This window comes from Vipera berus, assembly GCF_964194415.1.
Source record: "Vipera berus genome assembly, chromosome: 1".
Taxonomy (NCBI): Eukaryota; Metazoa; Chordata; class Lepidosauria; order Squamata; family Viperidae; genus Vipera; species Vipera berus.
This window is the reverse complement of record NC_138202.1, coordinates 76,931,984-76,952,441: the sequence shown is the minus strand read 5'-3', so window position 1 is coordinate 76,952,441 and position 20,458 is coordinate 76,931,984. Positions and strand designations below refer to the sequence as shown.

General features: G+C 41.9%; 1 protein-coding gene across 4 annotated transcripts in view; it reads left to right on the top strand.

Annotated features, from left to right (window-relative positions):
• The first annotated feature begins 2,482 nt into the window (after positions 1–2,482).
• The window catches only part of DGKZ (diacylglycerol kinase zeta), a 125,909-nt gene continuing 107,933 nt past the window's right edge, over positions 2,483–20,458 (top strand). For all 4 annotated transcript variants that reach the window (XM_081315070.1, XM_081315069.1, XM_081315068.1 and 1 more), the window contains exon 1: positions 2,483–2,890. In XM_081315070.1, the coding sequence (XP_081171196.1) occupies positions 2,682–2,890 (209 nt within the window). In that variant the 5' untranslated portion in view covers positions 2,483–2,681. The remainder of the gene's footprint in view (positions 2,891–20,458) is intronic.

Genomic DNA, 20,458 nt, shown 5'->3' with positions numbered 1-20,458 from the left:
CTATCCAGTTCAGGTGTTATTTAAAAAAAAAAGAAAAAAGAAAATCCCTGATACCCTAGCTGATCATTAAGACAGTATTCTTGTTGAGAAATCAGGATTACAGTGTGACATTTTGTTTAATCTATTTTGGAAAAGTAAAATATCTAGAATGAAAGTATGATGATAAGCAAAATCCCTAACCAGGATTACTGTCTAGAATCTATATGTTCATTCTGAAATTTAGAGTATGTCAATGACATCTTGCATAGTAGTGTTAAGAATTACGAAATGTTCTACTTTAAAATGAAACACGTCTGAATCTGGCTGCGGAATCTTAAAATAGCTTCTTTGAAAGGGTGTTGTAATTTCAGGTGATATTGCTTGATATGCTGAGAATGCGTCTACATTTACGTAATAGCTAGATGTTTTTGAAAAGCTGTGTGGTTACACAGAATTCCTTTTAGTTTCCTTTTATTTATTTATTTATTCTCTGCAGGCACTGATTCTCTACTATAGCAGACCATCTTCAGCATTCTACTTGGTGGGAAATGTAGAAACCAGAATATACAATATAATTAGGAAAAAAATATTCAACAGCTAGGCATCCACTCCCACTATATGATAAATCCATTTAATGTACCCTGTTGGAGTGACCAGATTAGAGGCTGGTCTGACAGCGCTAGTCTTCAGGCACTCAAAATGCTCAATAGAGTTTCCTTTCCTGTAATATAGGCTGTGTGCTCATCTAACAATGGCACAATCCATTTTAACAATACCAATTTTTCCTCCTTACTCCACCATGTTGGTCTTATCTTCTCAATCATAAGTTATAAACTATATTAATGTAAAAGTATTTCCCAATGCCCTTATTCTAACACCAAGACTCAGGATATGTAAAACTTATTTCATTTGCTACCTATTATACTTGTACGTGTTACATGTAGGTATGATCCAAGGTGTGTTGAGAAATATGGGCGCTCCCTTCCTTTGTGGTTATCAACCATCTTCTATTGCAATTATTTCTTTCTGCTTGCACTTTCCATTAGCACTTCATTTTCTGAGTTCCTTTCATATCTGTGCCTCCTCTGGCTGTCTCTCTTATTGATACCAGCTTCTCTCTGTTCCAATAAGGGCAAAGAGAGACGAGCAGGTCTCTGTTCTTTCATTCGAGGAAGAATGGTGTCTTATGTTTATGCTGATCCATGTTAACAGTATTTTAAAATACATTTATGCTACAGGATGTTAACAGCCCCATTTTTTTTTCTCACTGCAGTATCTGGAAAATCAAGAGGGATGATTAACTGGCATTTCTTGGTTTATCACTTACACTTCAGTAAAAGAATGGTTACTCAGCAGCTAGTGACTACAGAACAAAATCATGTTAATATATGATGAACAAAAATTAGGAGGACTCTGATAGCCACCTTTTCAGACTAACAATTTTAGGGTTCCCCCATTTTCCTCCGTCCCTTTAAATCCTACATCAGTCTAGTCACTCCAATGCATTTGATGAAGCTTATGCCTTTTACAGTAATAACATTATTTTGAAAAGGTGCTTCCAGACTATTTCTTATTTCAAGAAGCTAGTGGGTGCCTGTTCCCCTGCTCTAGTTGCAAAATTATGGCAGTCAGCCCTGCTTTTCTCTGGACTTATTCTTGCTATGGTATCTTCTCATTTCACTGCATTTTATCTTGTTTGACCTTGGGTGGAAAGACAGACAAGCCAAGTTTATGGAAGCCAGATAACCTGAAGTCATCAATATCCCCATCCCCTTGCTGTGCGACAACTGATGAATGTTCCTCCACACTTTAAAGGAGGGCAGCAGTAGAAGCATGCTATCTCCTTGCCTATTACGAGTGGCACACCACAAAGCAATAGATGCGGGAGAGCAGTTGGCTACCTGGTCAGTCAAGGTTACGTTTGCCTGGCAACTCTTCCAACTCTTGATGCCAATTCTCTCCTAAGCCTCTCAAGTGTAAGTCTGGAAAATTGTAGCTGACGCTCTACTGCAGGGGTCTTCAAACTTGGCCCTTTTATGACTTGTGGACTTCAACTCCCAGAATTCCTCAGCCAGCTTGGCTGGCTGAGGAATTCTGGGAGTTGAAGTCCACAAGTCATAAAAGGGCCAGGTTTGAAGACCCCTGCTCTACTGCTCCGGCTCTTCTTCTGTGGCTCTTCTTTATCTGGACGACGGTTACACGACGGTTACACGAAGGCGGCCGGGCCCGAGTATTGCAAGGCGTTCGAGCAAGCGGCAGATGGAGCCACTAGCCCGCCTTTTCCCCCCGCTTAGAGCAACAAGGAGGCAGCTTCCCGGGCAGCTATGCGGGGTCCTTAGGCGCTTCACCTTGCTTTGTATTGATACTTCCTGCGCGGCTCTAATTTCTCGACGAGGCGCGCTGGGGCATGGTAGTTGGAGCCGAGCACGCAACCGCCCACTTCAGGGACACGCTGGTAGCCTTTGGCGCTCTGGTCGCTGCGGCTGCTTTGAGGGGAGGCGTCCTGGAGAAGCCCCCTGGCAGAAGGCGCCAGGGCAGCACTTTCCCTTCTTCCGCCCGTCTCGACAAGAGCAATGATCCCTGCGCTCGAGCGAAAGATTGACACCGTCTTTGGCGCTTAATCCCGCCGGCTGCTCGTCCCGCGGCTATGACTGGTCCTCTCCCGAGCAGGTGAGGGGAGAGAAGCGCGACCAGCGGGGCTTATGGAGCTGCACGAGGTCAACGAGAAGGGCTCGAATGGCGGGAGTGCCGCCGCCGCCGCCGCCTCCTCCTCCTCCTCTCCCCCCCTTGGCTCCAGTTCGCCGTCCACCGCTAGTTCGGAGACGTCCGTGTGCCCGGAGTCGGAGAAGGTCTCCCCGCTGGGACGAAGGCATAGCAAAAAGAGGTTTGGGCTCAAGATCTTTGGGCGCAGGTGAGCGAGAGGCGCGACCCGCGCTTTGAAAGCGTGCGCGTCTGCGAGAGTAATGGGGGTAGGAGGGTCATGCCGCACGAACGCCTGGTTCGCCACACGCCAAATCGCAAAAAAAAAAACTATGTTGAGGTGGTGGAATAAAAGGGTTTTGGCTAGTTGGTGGCTCAGTGTTTTGTCCAAAACGTACTGTCTTTGAGTAGTGGGGGTATCAATTACTGTGATGGGCGGGTGTTTCCAATCTGAGGCAGGTAATGAAGCTTGGTTTACAACGCCTTGGTTACTTCGTCGTACCTCAAAACACGCGTTCTCACACAGACACTTTATATTTCCGTAGATGTGAAATAGGGATTCTTGTCTGTGCTACGTTTTTGAATGTAGTTAATAGGTATCAAAAAAAGGGTAATGGTTCAGCTTGAGAGAAACACACTTTTATCTTTGGTGTAAAAAAAAAACAAAACAAAAAAAACAACAGCCCCAATCCTGTATCATTCAGGAATGTAAAAATTTGTCAGCTGTAGTCATTCTTTTTCACCTTTCCCCTCCAATTCTTTTTGTTTCATTGGACTGAGGTTTGCTTTCTGATCTCAACAGATAATGGTGTTTTTCTTTTGGTAGGAATATAGGCTGAGTGTTTTTGTATTTTAAGAAATAGTTAATAGCTTTCAGTGAGATTCAGGGTCTGCCTCTCCTTTCCCATACCCCACTTACTCATCTTCTTTACCCAATTTACTGTTAAATTAAGATGTGTTTATAAAGACAGGTGATAGGGTTCCCCAACCTGAGGGCTCTCTGATGAATTGATCAACAATTCCCATTATTTACACTCATCATGGAAAATATAAATTGGAGATGACTGAATAATACAGTAACAAGGTTAGGTATAAATTCTAGAAGGTAATGTTTTGTTAGTGCTTAATTTGGAAATGGTTGAATTAGGTGTGAGTCTGTTTCTCACTGTAACACAAGGAAATATAAGAGTGTCCAGATATATTACTGAGGTATTTGCATCTTTTTTGTGTGTCCTTGGACCATGCTGTTGCATACCTTCCAACATTATAACCACCTTTCTGGCAATCACATTTGGTTTATATTTCTTTTGGTAGTTTTTTGGAGTTTTATGGCATTTAACATTAAAATTATTTTGCTTTATACAGAGAGAGTCTAATGTTTGAGGGAATTCATAATACTTTAGTTTGAAATATTATGTTGGTCTTGATTTTTTTTTGGCTTTTAGGCCAGTAGCAGCAGGCATTTACATTTTTCAAAATCAAAACGTGGTTTGTTAGTTACAGTAAATATATAAACTTTGTCAGAGAAGGGAACTTAAGCACTCTGAAAGCATTTTTGCAAATATCAGCAAGTATAATGTTAGTTGTCCATGATGGGAAGTTTTTGAAAGCTCAGCTGCACTAATCCAAATGTTATGGAAATGTCATTTTTTATTTATATAAGAACCAGTACTTAATATACTGAAAATGTGTATAGCCAAAGTTTATAGTATAATTAATCCATATATTGTATCACACAGTGCATATAGTTTATTTGGAATCATGGAAGAAATCACAGTAGGTAGTGGCTTTCCGTTTTACAGAAGCTTAGAACATTTGGTGAACTCAGAACACATGCAGGCTAGATTGATTAAGAAAGTAAGCCAAGCTTGTTCGGAGACAGAATATACAGATGGAAACCAATATAAAAGTCAAGCAAAGACAATGAGAAGGATACAAGAATGTATTTAGGTATCACATATACCAGGCCTGCACAATTTGTTGAGGGGAAGAGGCCATATGGAAAAATTTAAAATCCTTGTGAGTGCAAAGAAATACCCGGAGTGCCGATCAGCAGCTAGCGGAGTAGAGGAAGCACTAGAACTGAGAGAGGCAAGGCTTGTAGGTGCTTGACAGTGAGTAGTTTGGGGTGGTGGCAGAGGCTGTAAATTTACTATTTTTAAAGAGTCATCAAGTTTTTATGCAGGCCTGATATAACACACAGCAATACATGCACAGAAGTATGAAAATGTGGAGGAGTTGGCATTACAACTTGATCCCCACTCTTTTAGAGCCTTGTTATCATTTGGCAAAAATTACCATTGAATTTAGTGCTTCAATCTGCAACTCCAAACATAGGTAATGTACAGGATGTCTAAAAATAATTTCATTTCCAATCCAGAGACTGGAACTAAACAAATCAGCTAACAGGCTGGCTCACTTAACATCCTAGCTCCAAAGCCTTAACAGAAGAGTACAGGCAGGCCAGTTTGGCTGCTTCTGTTAGAATTGATGGTTTGGACTGAACTCCTTTCTTGTGCATGTAAATCAGTGCCATGTTTTTGTGTACACATTTATAGAATTTCCCTTGCCCAGTATGACTGCCATTGAAGGCACATTTGTGCAAAATAAATACGCTGTTTTTGAAATAAGAAAGGCATGGCAGACTTGATTTTTTGGCTTATGCTAAAGGCATTTCTACTCAAATAGAAATATGTGACAAACAGCTATTTTTGTATTAAATACTGTTAAAAAACTTGCTTAGTCTAAACTTTAGAAACATTCCGAGGAATAAACCTGAAGGTGTGAATCTGGTTCATCTCACTGTTCATTCTCATACAGAGCACATTTAGTAAATTTAGTAAATAGCTTTACTTGTGGAAATGGATTGAGGATTAGGCATTTGGGTGGGTAAAGACTATATTATATTTTTTCCTAGCATAGCATAAATCCAGAGTAAGCACCTGACCTGAGAAACATAGTAAGCATAACTTGTCAAATCTAGTAGAACCTGTCCTATATGATGGATCGGTGGAGAATACTTAGGAGAATTTAAATTCCTAACAGGTCTTTCATTTCCCACCTCTAATTCTTAAAGAATGAGACTTTTCCTTCCTATCCCAGCAATTAATTTGCTAATCTTATAGGGACTGAAAATAACGAGGGCACCCATATTGACTCAAATACAAAAAGAGACCTTGATGAATCATTTCTTACTGGGACTGCTGCTGCTCTGGTGTTCACATTAAACCCTGTATGTCCTAGTTAGGAGTATTGCTTGTTAAGATAATGAACAGAGATTTTTCCTTTATGATCCTTTCTGGTATAATTAGCACAAGACTAATTAGATCTTCTGTTCCTAAAGTTAGAATTGTGCCAAGGTTTAAAACCAATTATGCTTTCTTATTTGAGAAAGCTGGTACTTGATAAAGAGAACTCTGATATTGAAGACTTTTACAACTTTTATTAAATGCAATAGAAAACATTAGTTATGTGGCTGAATGAGTATAGTTAACATTTGGTCCCCACAGTTATAGCCCCCCCCCTAGTTATAGCCGTTGCAGCACCCCTTTGATCACAAGATCAAAATTCAAACACTTGGCAGCCCACCCACGCTTATGTTCACAGGAGCATTTCAAGTCCTCCTACCTGCCTTTCTCTCCCCATCTGCCCTTTTGGCCATCCTACACTAAGCCTTCTGACCAAGTAGCATGAGGCCTTCTCATGAGGCTTTGGAAGGCTTCAAACCCTAGCCGGAAGGCCCTACATGATTTAAATAAGGACACATGTGGCCTGAGAAAAAACAGTCTAGGATGGCCAACAACTGCTTTGTGAAGGACCATAACTTCAAATGGTTGCTAAACAAATGATTGTTAACCAAAGGCTACCTGTATAATTTTCCTAATTATAATAAAAATAACAAATTGTCCTAAAACAGGGGTGTCAAACTGCCAGCCCGCAGGCCGGATGCATCATGGTGAAACTGCGCTCACCCCATTGCTGGAAATGGAAAAAAAGTCACGATGCGTTGCAACACGTCACGTGACGTTGACACCCCTATCCTAAAAGAATATGAGAAATGCTCTTATCCTAAGATATTGTGGAAATCCTTTGTAGCCCCTTTAAAAGGTGGCCTGCAAATATGTTTGATAAACTGGGGGTTGAGACAAATGTGGAACAGGTTGTTTTAATAATTTGTCTCTGGTTTTATCCTTCAGTCTCACAATAAAAGCAAAATTTTCAGGCCTTGGAAGATCTTAGTGCACATTCTATTTCACAAGACTGATCTCAAGGTCACTTCTGTTCCCCTTGATACACATTTCTGCAGCTGAGATAGGCTATTTGGAAAGCTGAGGACTGAGGACTGCAAACTTTTGAGACAGTGTAGCTCAAAAGACTAAAAAGAAAACTCATGCTTTATCCCCTGACACCTGAGGTGGTGACAAAACAGTGAACTGAGGACTGGAGATACAGTATTTCAGCATCTCAAAACGGACAAACCAGATTCATACGTAGCTCCCTTATCCACTATAAATTTGGAGACAACACTTTTGTTTCTCACTTCATTTGTATAGGTGACAAAGTGAGAATAGAAAATGAGACTAAAATGGCTTGAGAGAAACGTGGAAAAACAGGAATTCTAGGTAAAAAGGACTATGGCTAATCAACCTGTAAAGATAAAATGTTTTATCTTTTTAGCCTTTTAGCTAAGAATAAGAGAATTATGGCGGTGGCTCAGTGGGTTAGGACGCTGAGCTTGTCGATCGGAAGGTCGGCAGTTTGGCGGGTCAAATCCCGAGTGCCGCGTAACAGAGTGAGCGCCTGTTACTCGTCCCAGCTTCTGCCAACCTAGTAGTTCGAAAGCACATAAAAATGCAAGTAGAAAAATAGGGACCACTACGGTGGGAAGGTAACAGCGTTCCGTGCGCCTTTGGTATCTAGTCATGCCAGCCACATGACCACGGAGACGTCCTCGGACAAGCGCTGGCTCTTTGGCTTTGAAACGGAGATGAGCACCGGCCCCTAGAGTCGGAAATGACTAGCACGCACGTGCGGGGGAACCTTTACCTTTAAGAGAAGTGATACTCTAATGAAGAAATGGATATTGTTTCCTGTGATTAGCCTTTTCATCTTATACTTTCCAGTCTTGCATTCATGTAAAAAAGAACTTTCATATTATTCATTCCAGCTGAAACTGTGGAGAGGAATGTATTTTCTGTTTATCCATAGCTGCAAAATTTGCTCCATCTTGAAATTCTTCAGTAAGTAGTATTCCAATAGGAAGTTTCTGACTATGCACATGGAAAGCAAACCTAAGGTATCTTAAGATCATTGTGGTATTGCTGCTTTAATTTCAGTCCCATTTTACTACATTGTCAGAGGACCTCAGTGTGGGAAGCTATTGAAGAAGATTAGAAGTGAGCTGTAATTTCAGCCTTGAAGGATGTAATTAGAACCCAGAAAACAGTGCCCTGGTATCTGATTAGCCTGTCAACGATATATTATGGCAAATGACTGGGCTTGAATAAAAGTCATGATGGCTGTTGGCCAGTTTATATATGTAACCATATTAGCAGATATTTAAAGAAGGGCTGTGGTGTATTTGCCATTGTGATATATGAAAACATTAAAAATGCAGTGATATAAATATATTTGTGGGCGGCTGAGGCAAGGAATCTTCAGTGGATTGTGATATTTGGTTAATTTGCTTTTTCATTGGCCCTAGAGTTCCCTTGGTTACATATATAGTAAGTCCTAGAAAATCCAAAAGTGTTTGTTAACAGTGCATATGTATGTGTGATGTTCTGAAAGGGTACATGTGCGCATTGCCTTTATTCTGTATTGCCCTAGATTATATGATTAAAGCTCATAAAAATATTTAGTAGTAAGAAAAAACATTATAAGGGTTTACCTGTAAAAAGGGAATAGTGATTATTTAATCAAACAGCTGTGGGTGATTCAATCTTGTTATATTTTATTCCTAGGAAAGATTGTGCAACCTCCAACTTGAACGTCGGGTGAATAAAATATTGCCAGGAACTATTAAAAGCTGCATTTGGAAGACTTACTCTGGCATTATGCCACATAACTTTTTTGTCTTTGGCCTTGCATTTGAATTGTCTCTTTGGTCTTAGAGGAAGGACGGTTTAGCCTCTTTACCTCCCATTTTTCTCTAGAGTAACCTTCCTGAACCTTCATTCAGACCTATTGTACTATCTGCCTGTTGCTTTCTAATGAATTTATTAGCAACTTTATTTGGTGAGAGGGGACCTCACATCCAAATTTATGTGGGATTTGGGACTGGAACTCATGGTCTCCTGATTTCTAGTCTGATGCTTTAAACATGCACCAAAGTGGCTCTTTTTGCTGCATTACTGTACACTTACTAGAGTTGCAAGCATCATCTCTCCCCAAACCCTGATACTAACTCAAGAGAAGCACATGCTGCATTCAGAGTAGTCCATATTTGCTCTTTTATTTCATTTTGATCTCTTGAGTAGAAGGAAAATTAAAGTCATTCCAACCTACTTTGTGACTCTTTGATGAAGAGGATCTGAGCTAGAAAATGGAAGCCAACGGTTTCTGTTTCCCCGATGTATACGGTGGAAGTCATCATTCACCACTTCCTTCTCTTGAAATGTTGCTTCCAGTAGAATGCAACGCTGGATATAATCTCCTTATAAAATACTTTTCAGAAAGGGAATGTTTAGAGAAGAGCAATGTACCATTTTATTTTATTTTATTATTTTATTTTTATAAAGTGAACATTTGCTCTAATAAATTGCATAAATGTGAAGTAACTTGTCTCAGCAAGTTATATACGGTTCTCAGAAGATTTATTTGATTAAAATGCAGTTGATCAATTAAGATTCTTTAATGTAGGGGTGAGTCCCTTGTGATCTTCAGTCTAATTTCAAACTCTGCAAGAGATGAGTTCAGCTCTCTGGTGAGACAGAGAACAGGATGTGTGAAAGAGAAGAGATGCCAGTCCTCCCACTTGATTTGCTATCTAAAGAGTTCCAAAATAAGAAACTGTTGTAAATGTTAATAACATGATCCATATCAGAAAACTTGTTAGAATGTGCTGCACTATGTTCCATTTATTTATTTAATAAGTTTCATACAGCAAGTTTGCTTTTAGAATAGATAGGTAGCATTCAGATTAAATTCCTTGGAGGCCCCGTTGGAATTAACAAGTATTAAATTAATACTTATGACTGCCGTTGATTGTTTTATGGTAAATCTAATTTAAGCAAAGATGGTTCGGGTACAGCTGCTTTTTGTGGTTCTAGACATGTCATTAAAGAATGAGAAAAAAAAAGGGACAACTTGCATTCAAAGTCATTCAAAAGGAAATGTTGCATTTTAATCTTAAATAAAGAACATACCTTTGAAATGCAGAACAAATAACAAGCCAAATTTCCAACCCCTTATTCTCTGCCCCTCCAGTGACTAGATACAGCCTTGTACAGAAAATGACCCCAACTGTTTCTTCGGAGGGGCTGTGCTCCTCAGCCAAAAATGTTGCTTGCCTCTCTTCTAATGGATCAGTCATTTAGCATCCCTCTTCCAGCAAATCTCTGGAACCAATTTCAGTAGCTTTATTGCAGGGCTGTGCAATGTCTTCTTTGTTTCTGGATTGTAATCTTCTCATCAGGATCACTATTGTCTGGACGGTGACTGTTTTTACTTGAGATGAGCAGCCTAGATGCAGCATCTGGAGGCCTCATTGATGTGGTAAACCTAGCAGCTATCTCTGTGTACTTGTTACGAATACTATGATCTGATGTATAGGGAAAAAATTAATTATGCTGTTTCATATACGGGGGTGAAAATGGTAGAATCTGGGAGTGAATGCTATAAAAAGAGAGTATTAGAGAGTTATCATATACAGATAGCTTACATTTGCATTTCACAGTTGCTGTTCAAAGATAAGATATGTAGGAGTTACATTTCCCATATCTTTATTGTATTTCCACTAGTAACACTTGAATGTTTGTTGTCAGGTGCTTCCCTGTATTATCTTATTTTATTTTTCTGTTTTAAGCTCCAATTATGTCTTATTCTGGCTGAAGTACTATTTTATAAGTTGCTTTTACTTCCTAATTCTTGGTAAATACTATGTATTTAGTAATATCCTAAATACTAATCTTATTTAGTAAAGGATAGGAAGAAGAAGTGATAGAAAATAATTGTAATGGTTCACTTGAGGATTGATGTACTTTTATTTAAACCAATATCCAGGATTAAATGCCAAGTATAAAGAATAGCTAGTTTGCTGTGGTTAAGGCATCAGGCCAGAAACCAGGAGAAAGTGAGTTCTAGTTCCACCTTAGGCATAAAACCAGCTGGATGACCTTGGGACATTCTCTTTCTCTGGGCCCTAGAAAGCAGGCTGTGGCAAACCTCTTCTGAAGTCTTGACAAGTAAACTGCAAGGGTTTGGACAGGCAGTCAGCGGGTGTCAAAACATTGTTTCAAAGCCCCCCCCCCAAAAAAAAAGAAGAAGAAGAAGAAGAAGAAGAAAAAGGAGAGAAAAGAATAACTCTGTGTAGGCAGGGTATGCAAATGAGTGAGCTGTATTTAAATAAAAAAATGATCTCTCTTTCATTTTCGTGTTCATTTACTCTATATGGGCAACTGAGTCGGCAGGCACTACTGCATTTTACAAGGCAGCCTGGGGGAATTTCCAGTGGAATTATCTGTCAATTCAATAATTTCACTTTTTAGATTGAATTACCAAGGTAGAATATACAATAAACCCTTTTGCTTGTCAGCAAATATCTCCAATACCACAACTGGGAAATGTAACTACTCCGCTTTTATTTCGTACTCTTCTACATTTTTCTAACTTACTTATCTTTATGAACTCCACCCTCTCTAAACAATGGTTTGCAAGTTCACTGGATTTCCAGTAGTTATCTACAGAAGCCTTTATAGTCATTCACCATTCAAAGCACAGGCTGCACCTCAACTTCCCACAGATGACTGTGAGTCCACCTTAGTAAAGGTAAAGGTTCCCCTGCACATGCTTGCTAGTCGTTTCCGACTCTAGGGGCCGGTGCTCATCTCCGTTTCAAAGCCGAAGAGCCAGCTCTTGTCCAAGGACGTCTCTGTGGTCATGTGGCCGGCATGACTAAACGCCAAAGGCGCACGGAACGCTGTTACCTTCCCACCGTAGTGCTCCCTATTTTTCTACTTGCATTTTTACGTGCTTTCGAACTGCTAGGTTGGCAGAAGCTGGGACGAGTAACAGGCGCTCACTCTGTTATGCGGCACTCGGGATTCGACACACCAAACTGCTGACCTTCTGATCAACAAGCTCAGTGTCCTAACCCACTGAGCCACCGCGTCCCTTACCTTAGTATATGTATGGAATTGGCTGTGGCTAGCCTTGATTAGGCAACATTTAATTGATATGTGAAAGTAACAGGCTTTGTTTATAGGACAAGTTTGTGGCAGCATGTATAAGAATAATACCCAGCCAAAATTCTTAAATCGTATTTAGAAACTGATCTATAATTACAACTGTGTCCTTTTAGTCATAAGACAGACAATGTAGTGTAATGCTAAGACACTGGATTAAAGATGGGGAGATACAGGTTGTAGTCCTCACTTCATCATGGAAGTCAATTCTTTGGCTGTCACTCTGTCCTAGCCCTAACCCTAGACTGGAAAGTTGGAAAACAAATATATCTACCAATCTGCTCTGGACCAGCATGGCGGATTATGGTCCATAACCTTCACTTCATCTTGCAATAGATTGATTTAGGCTATTAATAATAACAATAACAATTACTACTTCCATGTCATAGGTTTAATTATGACTGGAGCAAAGCCCTAACAGTAAATAGGCAAGCTAGTAATAAAGGCAGATTATTTTAGTGAATCTACTGGGGAATTTAGTTAGGTTTAGATGCTACCTTGCCTGATTCATGCTTTTACCTAAATCTGCCACCCAACTGACATAATCACAAATTTGGATAGCGTACACTAAATAAATTCCCTCCCATCAACAATATGGAAATTGTAAAAACCATGTCATATTAACAAAAAAAAATTGTAAACCGACATATTAAGCAACAGTACAGCCAGTACTCATTACGTGTATCATCATCTTAACCCAATTTGCCCAGGGAAAAAGACAGGTTTGTAAAGCTTCCTTGAATGCTGACAGGGTCAGGGCCATCCAAATATTTGGGTGGGGGTGGGGATTCTCCCAATGACCAAGTTCAACAAAAGAAAAGGCATGCTTCATAGGTCCAATCCAATGAGATAACCTCAGAGAGGATCCTGTGAGAATGTATGGGATGGAGACAGGTTATGCCACAAATAATATGTAGATGGTAATCAGTCAGAAGTGATGGTGTTACTAAGTTGCTTCCATAATTACCTAATCCAAAGCATCCTGCACCAATTACAGTTTCTAGAGGGTCTTCAAGGCCAACCTTATGTTGTAGTAGTCCGACTAGAGCAGGGGTCCTCAACCTTAGCAATTTTAAGACTTGTGGACTTCAGCTCCCAGAATTCCTCAGCCAGCTTTGGGAGTTGAATTCTGGGAGTTGAAGTCCCCAAGTCTTTAAGGTTGCCAAGGTTGAGGACCCCTGGACTAGAGGGTGACTGGGGTGCAAGTGAAGCGTCCTGGTGGTGCAGTGGTTAGAAAGCAGTATTGCAGGCAAACTTCCCACAGCATGGCGTTTCCTCCTGACAGGGCTCAAGGTTGACTCAGCCTTCCATCCTTCCAAGGTCGGTAAAATGAGGACCCAGATTGTTGGGGACAATATGTTGACATTGTAAACCACCCAGAGAGTGGTCTGTTAACTTCGTTTATTTTGTGGTCCCATCAGTTCTTGCTGGCAGGGAAATGGTATTTCTTGCAGATCTTCCAAAGCACTTTCGTTGCTATTTTGTCATGCCGTTGTTTATAGTCAGTCTATGCAATTTTCTTGCTAACTAGGTGATCCACTGTTTCTTCAGCTTCTTTGCAGAGGTGACATTTATTATCTGTTGCTGTCTTCTCAATTCTGGCTTCATATGCATTATTTCTTAAGGCTTGATCTTGTGCAGTCAAAATTAACCCCTCTATTTCTTTCTTCAGTTTTCCTCCTCATATCCATTACTGAATCAGGTCTTCATACTGTATCTACTTTGCCTGTTAGGTTTTTTAATGTACTGGACATGAAATGCTTTGCCTTGTCATGTCTCTTTTGTATCTTTCATTTGGTCTTTCTTGTGGGAAAAACTTCGTTTGCCGTAGGCTAGTACAACATTACAAAATCTCTTTGTCTGTGGCAGGAAGTCTACAAGAGCTTACTTAACTACACAAGTTTGTAATGTTCCAGTTCTTCTTATGAGATAATTATTTTGTATAACATTTAATGTTACAAAAACATTTGTCCATTCAGGTCTTAGCAAAAAACTGTTGTTGCTTGCTAACCAACAAAATAAGTACTTACATCGTGAACTGTGTGTTTGTATTAGTTAAACCATAATTGTAACATGTTACACAATTCCTGTGTATCAACCCTGTGAGCTACCATAGCGTGTAAAGCGTACTAAACTCAGTGAATGTGGCTGGAGAAAACATTGCATTGACTTTGATGCATAGGAATTTTATGGGTTTATCTGAGAACCATTCCTTAGAATAACTTTTTTCTTTTAATCAAGATAAAGATAAGAGTAGCTTGTCGATCAGAAGGTCGGCAATTTGGCAGGTCGAATCCCGAGTGCCGCGTAACAGAGTGAGCGCCTGTTACTCGTGCCAGCTTCTGCCAACCTAGCAGTTCGAAAGTACGTAAAAATGCAAGTAGAAAAATAGGGACCATAGGTGGGAAGGTAACAGCATTCCGTGCGCCTTTGGCGTCTAGTCATGCCGGCCACATGACCACGGGGATGTCCTCGGACAAGCGCTGGCTCTTCGGCTTTGAAATGGAGATGAGCACCGGCCCCTAGAGTTGGAAACGACTAGCACGCATGTGCGGGGGAACCTTTACCTTTACCTTTACCTTATAAATACACCAATAGAGATTTTCTGTGTGATAACTAAAAAGCACCTTATCAGAATATTTTTTAATCAGTGGAACAACCTGCCTCCAGAAGCTGTGAATGCTCCAACACTGGAAGTTTTTAAGAAGAGACTAGACAGCCATTTGTCTGAAATGGTATAGGGCACGGGTCGGCAAACCGCGGCTCCGGAGCCGCATGCGGCTCTTTGAGCCGTCTTCTGCAGCTCCCAGCCGCCCGGTGCGCGCGCACCTCTCCAAATGGAGAGTGGCACCGCCCGTTTGGAGAGGTGCGCGCGCACCTCCCCGAATGGGCGGAGGTGCGCGCGCACCTCCCCAAACCTTTGGAGAGGTGCGCGCGTACCTCCGCGCGAATGGGCCACGGCGTCGCTCTTTGAGGAAGCTGCCGCAGCCCGTCTGCAAAGCTGCCGAAAGCGGCAGCTTTGCAGATGGGCCACGGCAGCTTCCTCAAAGAGCGATGCCGCGGCCCGTTCCGAGAGGTGCGCGCGCACCTCCCCGAATGGGCGGAGCTGCACGCGCACCTCCCCAAACCTTTGGAGAGGTGCGCGCGTACCTCCGCGCGAACGGGCCGCGGCGTCGTTCTTTGAGGAAGCTGCCGCGGCCCGTCTGCAAAGCTGCCGAAAGCGGCAGCTTTGCAGATGGGCCACGGCAGCTTCCTCAAAGAGCGATGCCGCGGCCCGTTCCGAGAGGTGCGCGCGCACCTCTCCGAACGACCGGAGGTGCGCGCGCACCTCCCCAAACCTTTGGAGAGGTGCGCGCGTACCTCCGCGCGAACGGGCCGCGGCGTCGTTCTTTGAGGAAGCTGCCGCGGCCCGTCTGCAAAGCTGCCGCTTTCGGCAGCTTTGCAGATGGGCCACGGCAGCTTCCTCAAAGAGCGATGCCGTGGCCCGTTCCGAGAGGTGCGCGCGCACCTCTCAGAACGACCGGAGGTGCGCGCGCACCTCCCCAAACCTTTGGAGAGGTGCGCGCGTACCTCCGCGCGAACGGGCCGCGGCGTCGTTCTTTGAGGAAGCTGCCGCGGCCCGTCTGCAAAGCTGCCGAAAGCGGCAGCTTTGCAGATGGGCCACGGCAGCTTCCTCAAAGAGCGACGCCGCGGCCCGTTCCGAGAGGTGCACGCGCACCTCTCCGAACGACCGGAGGTGCGCGCGCACCTCCCCAAACCTTTGGAGAGGTGCGCGCGTACCTCCGGCCGAACGGGCAGCGGTGCCGCTCTTTGAGGAAGCTGCCGTGGCCCGTCTGCAAAGCTGCCGAAAGCGGCAGCTTTGCAGACGGGCCGTCGCCGTCGGGCAACCGGGAACCGGTTCCATCTCACTTTTTTAAAAAATGGCAACCGCGTGCGTCCGCGCATGCGCAAAACGTTTTTTGCGCATGCGCGTGCATGGACACACGCACGCGGTTCCCAGTTTTTTTAATTTGTGATGGAACCGGTTCCCGGTGGCTCTTTTCCTTTTTTAGGTTGCCGACCCCTGGTATAGGGTTTCCTGCCTGAGCAGGGGTTAGACTAGATCAGTGCTGGTAAACCTATGGCATGTGTGCCAAAGGCGGCACTTGGAGCCGTCTCTGTTGGCACATGCGCCACCGCCGCTGCCAGCAGCAGGTCCATCAGGCCACCACCCAGAGCAGGAGCCCAACACAAAGGAGGCGAAGCGGCCAACTAGTAAGCTCGAGTAGAGGTGGCAGAGCAGAGGTCAAGAACCATTGTCGATTGGTGGACTGGAAGAAAAGGGAGGGGGAAGCATTTTACATGCGTGCGTGCGCACACAGGGCCACAAGCGTGCACATGCTGCAAATGGGTTGGGGCTAGTGCCTGCGTGATACCAGCCCTGCCCCATTTTTGCGTGGTGCAGTGCCTTGTATCTGCACCGCGCAGCGCAGTGGCAGCCGTTTTTGTGCCTTGCGGCACAGTGGCCCATTTTTGCGTCCTTGGCACTTTGCAATAAATAAGTGGGCTTGGGGTTGCGGTTTGGGCACTTGGTCTCTAAAATGTTTGCCACCACTGGACTAGATGAGCTCCAAGGTTCCTTTCAAAATAATAATAATAATAATAATAATAATAATAATAATAATAATAATAATAATAATAATAATAATAATAATAATAATAATAATAATAATAATAATAATAATAATAATAATAGATTTTATTAACCCCCATACTGCGAAATTTGTACAAAGCATCAAATTAGGAGATGAGCCCATATACTGTATGTGTAAGATGAGTAGTATAATACGTTTTTATTGCTATATTAAGAACAGTCTGTTACTGGGCAGTCTGAAGCATTATTTAAGCCCCATGTAATTCTGGTATATGTTGTCTAGAAGATGACATTCTGGAGTATGCATAGAACATTGCCCGTACAGAATGGATACAAGGACAGAAAGTAGACACAGAAACATTGTGGGGAAAAGATTTTGACTGTTTTTAAATCAGGAGCCTTTTAATCCCTGACCAGACTCATATATAGTTTACTGCCACAAGAGCATTATGCTCCAATACAGAGAGCTTCCAGTAGCTTCCAGAGCTAGGGTGCCCGCAAAAAAATATGCCTTCTACAATGTAGTGTTCAGGAAATCAGTTGTTCTTTTTCTGCCCTGGAGACGGAGATGGGAGAAAGGAAAAGGCAGCTTCCTCTGAAGTCAGAGCTGCTGTAAGTTGGATTCCATCACTTTGACAACAAGCCTATTTTTGTACCTTATAATTATCTGAAGGGAAGTTAGAATAATTGGCTGCAGTGCTGATTGAAGGAAATGCATAGTGCATGTCTCTGGGTTGTTACTTAGTAATGCTTCTAATTGTGCAGTTGCAAGCAGTGAGGATAAAATTGCCATTCGGGTTTCGCAGTTATCCTGAAGGTGAGGAAAAAAGGAAATTAGTTTCCAAAAGGGAAATTCAGGGACTGATTTTCATTTGCATTGAAAGGCAATAAAGATATAAAACTATGAAACTTTTACAACCATTAATGATTGGATAAACCAGACATGTCAAACACAAGGCCCGGGGGCTGGATCCGGCCCACGAAGTGGTTTCATGTGGCCCGCGAAGCCATCCTGGAAACAGTGAGGGAACGGCCCCCACTACCTTGGCCCTGGCCCAGAGACCCTCCTTCTGCCAGAGACCCTCAGATCTGTCCCACTCCTGCCCAGGCCCCCATAGGCACCCTTGATGCCAACGATGTAGAGCTGGCCATGCCCACCCAGTAGGCCATACCGCACTCTAGCCACACCCATCCAGTAGGCCACGCCTACCCTGGCCATACCCACCCGGCCCCTTGAGGGCAACCGCAATGCTGATGCGGCCCTCAATGAAATTGAGTTTGACACCCCTGGGATAGATGTTGGTTTCTGCAGATCTAAGAACTTCTCTCAGATTCTTAATACAAGAGAAGCACACTGGCAACCAGAGAAAGCGTGTTTTCAACAGTATAGGATTTTATCTTTTGTATGAAATAAAAAAATAGAATATAGCAATCTTTTCTGACCTGAAGAGTCTTCACATACGAATCCTGGGTTTCTCAATAGTGGCCATACTAATTCAGAATGTTGGGAGTTAATCTACAGATATGGTTAACATATAGGTTAAGAGAGGCTAGGATATGATATATCTGTCCTCATGTTTTCAAAGTAGATGGTATTGTAAAATATAGGAAGCCCTGGTGCAGCTCTCTGCTATAAAATTCTTAAGCAGCCTTGAATAAATTAAACTCTCAGCCTAATCTACAAGCTTATTATCTGGCTTTGAGAACAGGACAAGAATAAAAATGAAATAAATCAAAACACCTGGACTTTTCTTTCTTGCCCTCAGATCATTATAGTTTCTAAATTCTGGATTAGCTTTGTATGTCATCTGTGGTTACAAATTAAGACTCTGGCAAGAAAAATAAATAAGAGTTGTGAGAAATCATTGGTGGTTAAAAAAAAACAAAACCCAAAGAAGTTTCTGTTCTCAACACCCATTGTTGTTGTTAGCTGCGAAGTCGTGTCCGACCCATCGCGACCCTATGGACAACATTCCTCCAGGCCTTCCTGTCCTCTACCATCTTCTGGAGTCCATCTAAGCTCACGCCTACTGCTTCAGTGACTCCATCCAGCCACCTCATTCTCTGTCGTCCCCTTCTTCTATTGCCCTCGATCTTTCCCAGCATTAGGCTCTTCTCCAGTGAGTCCTTCCTTCTCATTAGGTGGCCAAAGTATTTGAGTTTTAGCTTCAGGATCTGGCCTTCTAAAGAGCAGTCAGGATTGATCTCCTCTAGGACTGACCGGCTTGATCGCCTTGCAGTCCAAGGGACTCGCAGGAGTCTTCTCCAGCACCATAGTTCAAAGGCCTCAATTCTTTGGCGCTCAGCCTTTCTTATGGTCCAACTTTCACTGCCATACATTGCAACTGGGAAGACCATAGCCTTGACTATAAGCAACACCCATTAGAAGATGCCAAATGCCATCTGAATCTAGTAATGATCTGTGAACTGAACTGAAGTTTATAGGTATTGTTCATCATTGATCAAATGAAACTGGAGTTAACTGCAGACTTGCAAAAAGAGAAAAAAGGGAAATTCCAGTAATTCTTGCTTGTTCTAAAATGTGGTTACATGGGGTGGAGAACAGTGTTTTTTTAAAAAAATGACTCCTTTTAGGAATCTTCTAATTGATGCATTATACTTATGAAAAACAACATGATTAATTGATGGATTGAGAACTGCTTTTTGTGTTCAGAGTTGATTAACAGGTTTCTCCCTATGCTGTGATATATTTCAGCCTAAAACCCCACAATTAGATTTTTCTAATATGATTATATCAGCTTATATATTGTCTGTGATTTAATATTGCTTATATTTTCTGCAGAGTCTGGAAAGTACCACTTCCTGCAAGTAAATATAACTTAAGTTTCCTTCTGAAGTAGCATTCAAACTATTTGAGCTTTAACTGTCAGGAAACATCTATCCACATCTTTACTGTATTATATGTTGCTAATGATAGGCCATATTGACAAGGAGAAAACAATATGAAATTCAGAAAGCACCATATTGAACACAATATGATGTTTATCTACACTACAGCATCTGTATTCACATGAGACCTGTATGGTATGAATCATTTGGGCATGTTATTCAATTGAACAAGACTCATGTTCTAGACTGGATAACTGGAAAGCAGAGCATGTGTACGATGGTATTTGGTATTTTTTAAAAATGAAATTGTATATCAAGCTAAATTCTACAGAATTCCTCAATGTAATTTCTTAATTCTTCTATTAATTTTGTGTAATTTGTTCTGTTCCTTTCAACGATCAGGGACTATATGCATTGCTATATTTATACTATACTGTACTGTACTATACTATACTATACTATACTATACTATACTATACTATACTATACTATACTATACTATACTATACTATACTATACTACACTACACTACACTACACTACACTACACTACACTACACTACACTACACTACACTATTTAAAGCTTATATTTTGTGTGAATCCTCTAGACCTCATTGATAGAACTTTTAAGTTTGTGAAGCCAAGAGGCCTACATTTTTTTTCAAGACTAATGCTAAATCACCAAAAACATATAACTTTTTAAAATGAATTTGTAGTGGACATTTTTTGGACATGCAAAAACAAAAAGGGACTTTTTGATCTTTAAAAGCAGATTCTAGGATGAGCTTTGGTGCAGTTTAGTCTTGGTCGGGGACAAAGAATGTAGAACCTGCTTTAGTTAGAATATTTATTGAGGAGAATTATGGGTAAGACACTGGGCTTGTGGGCAGTT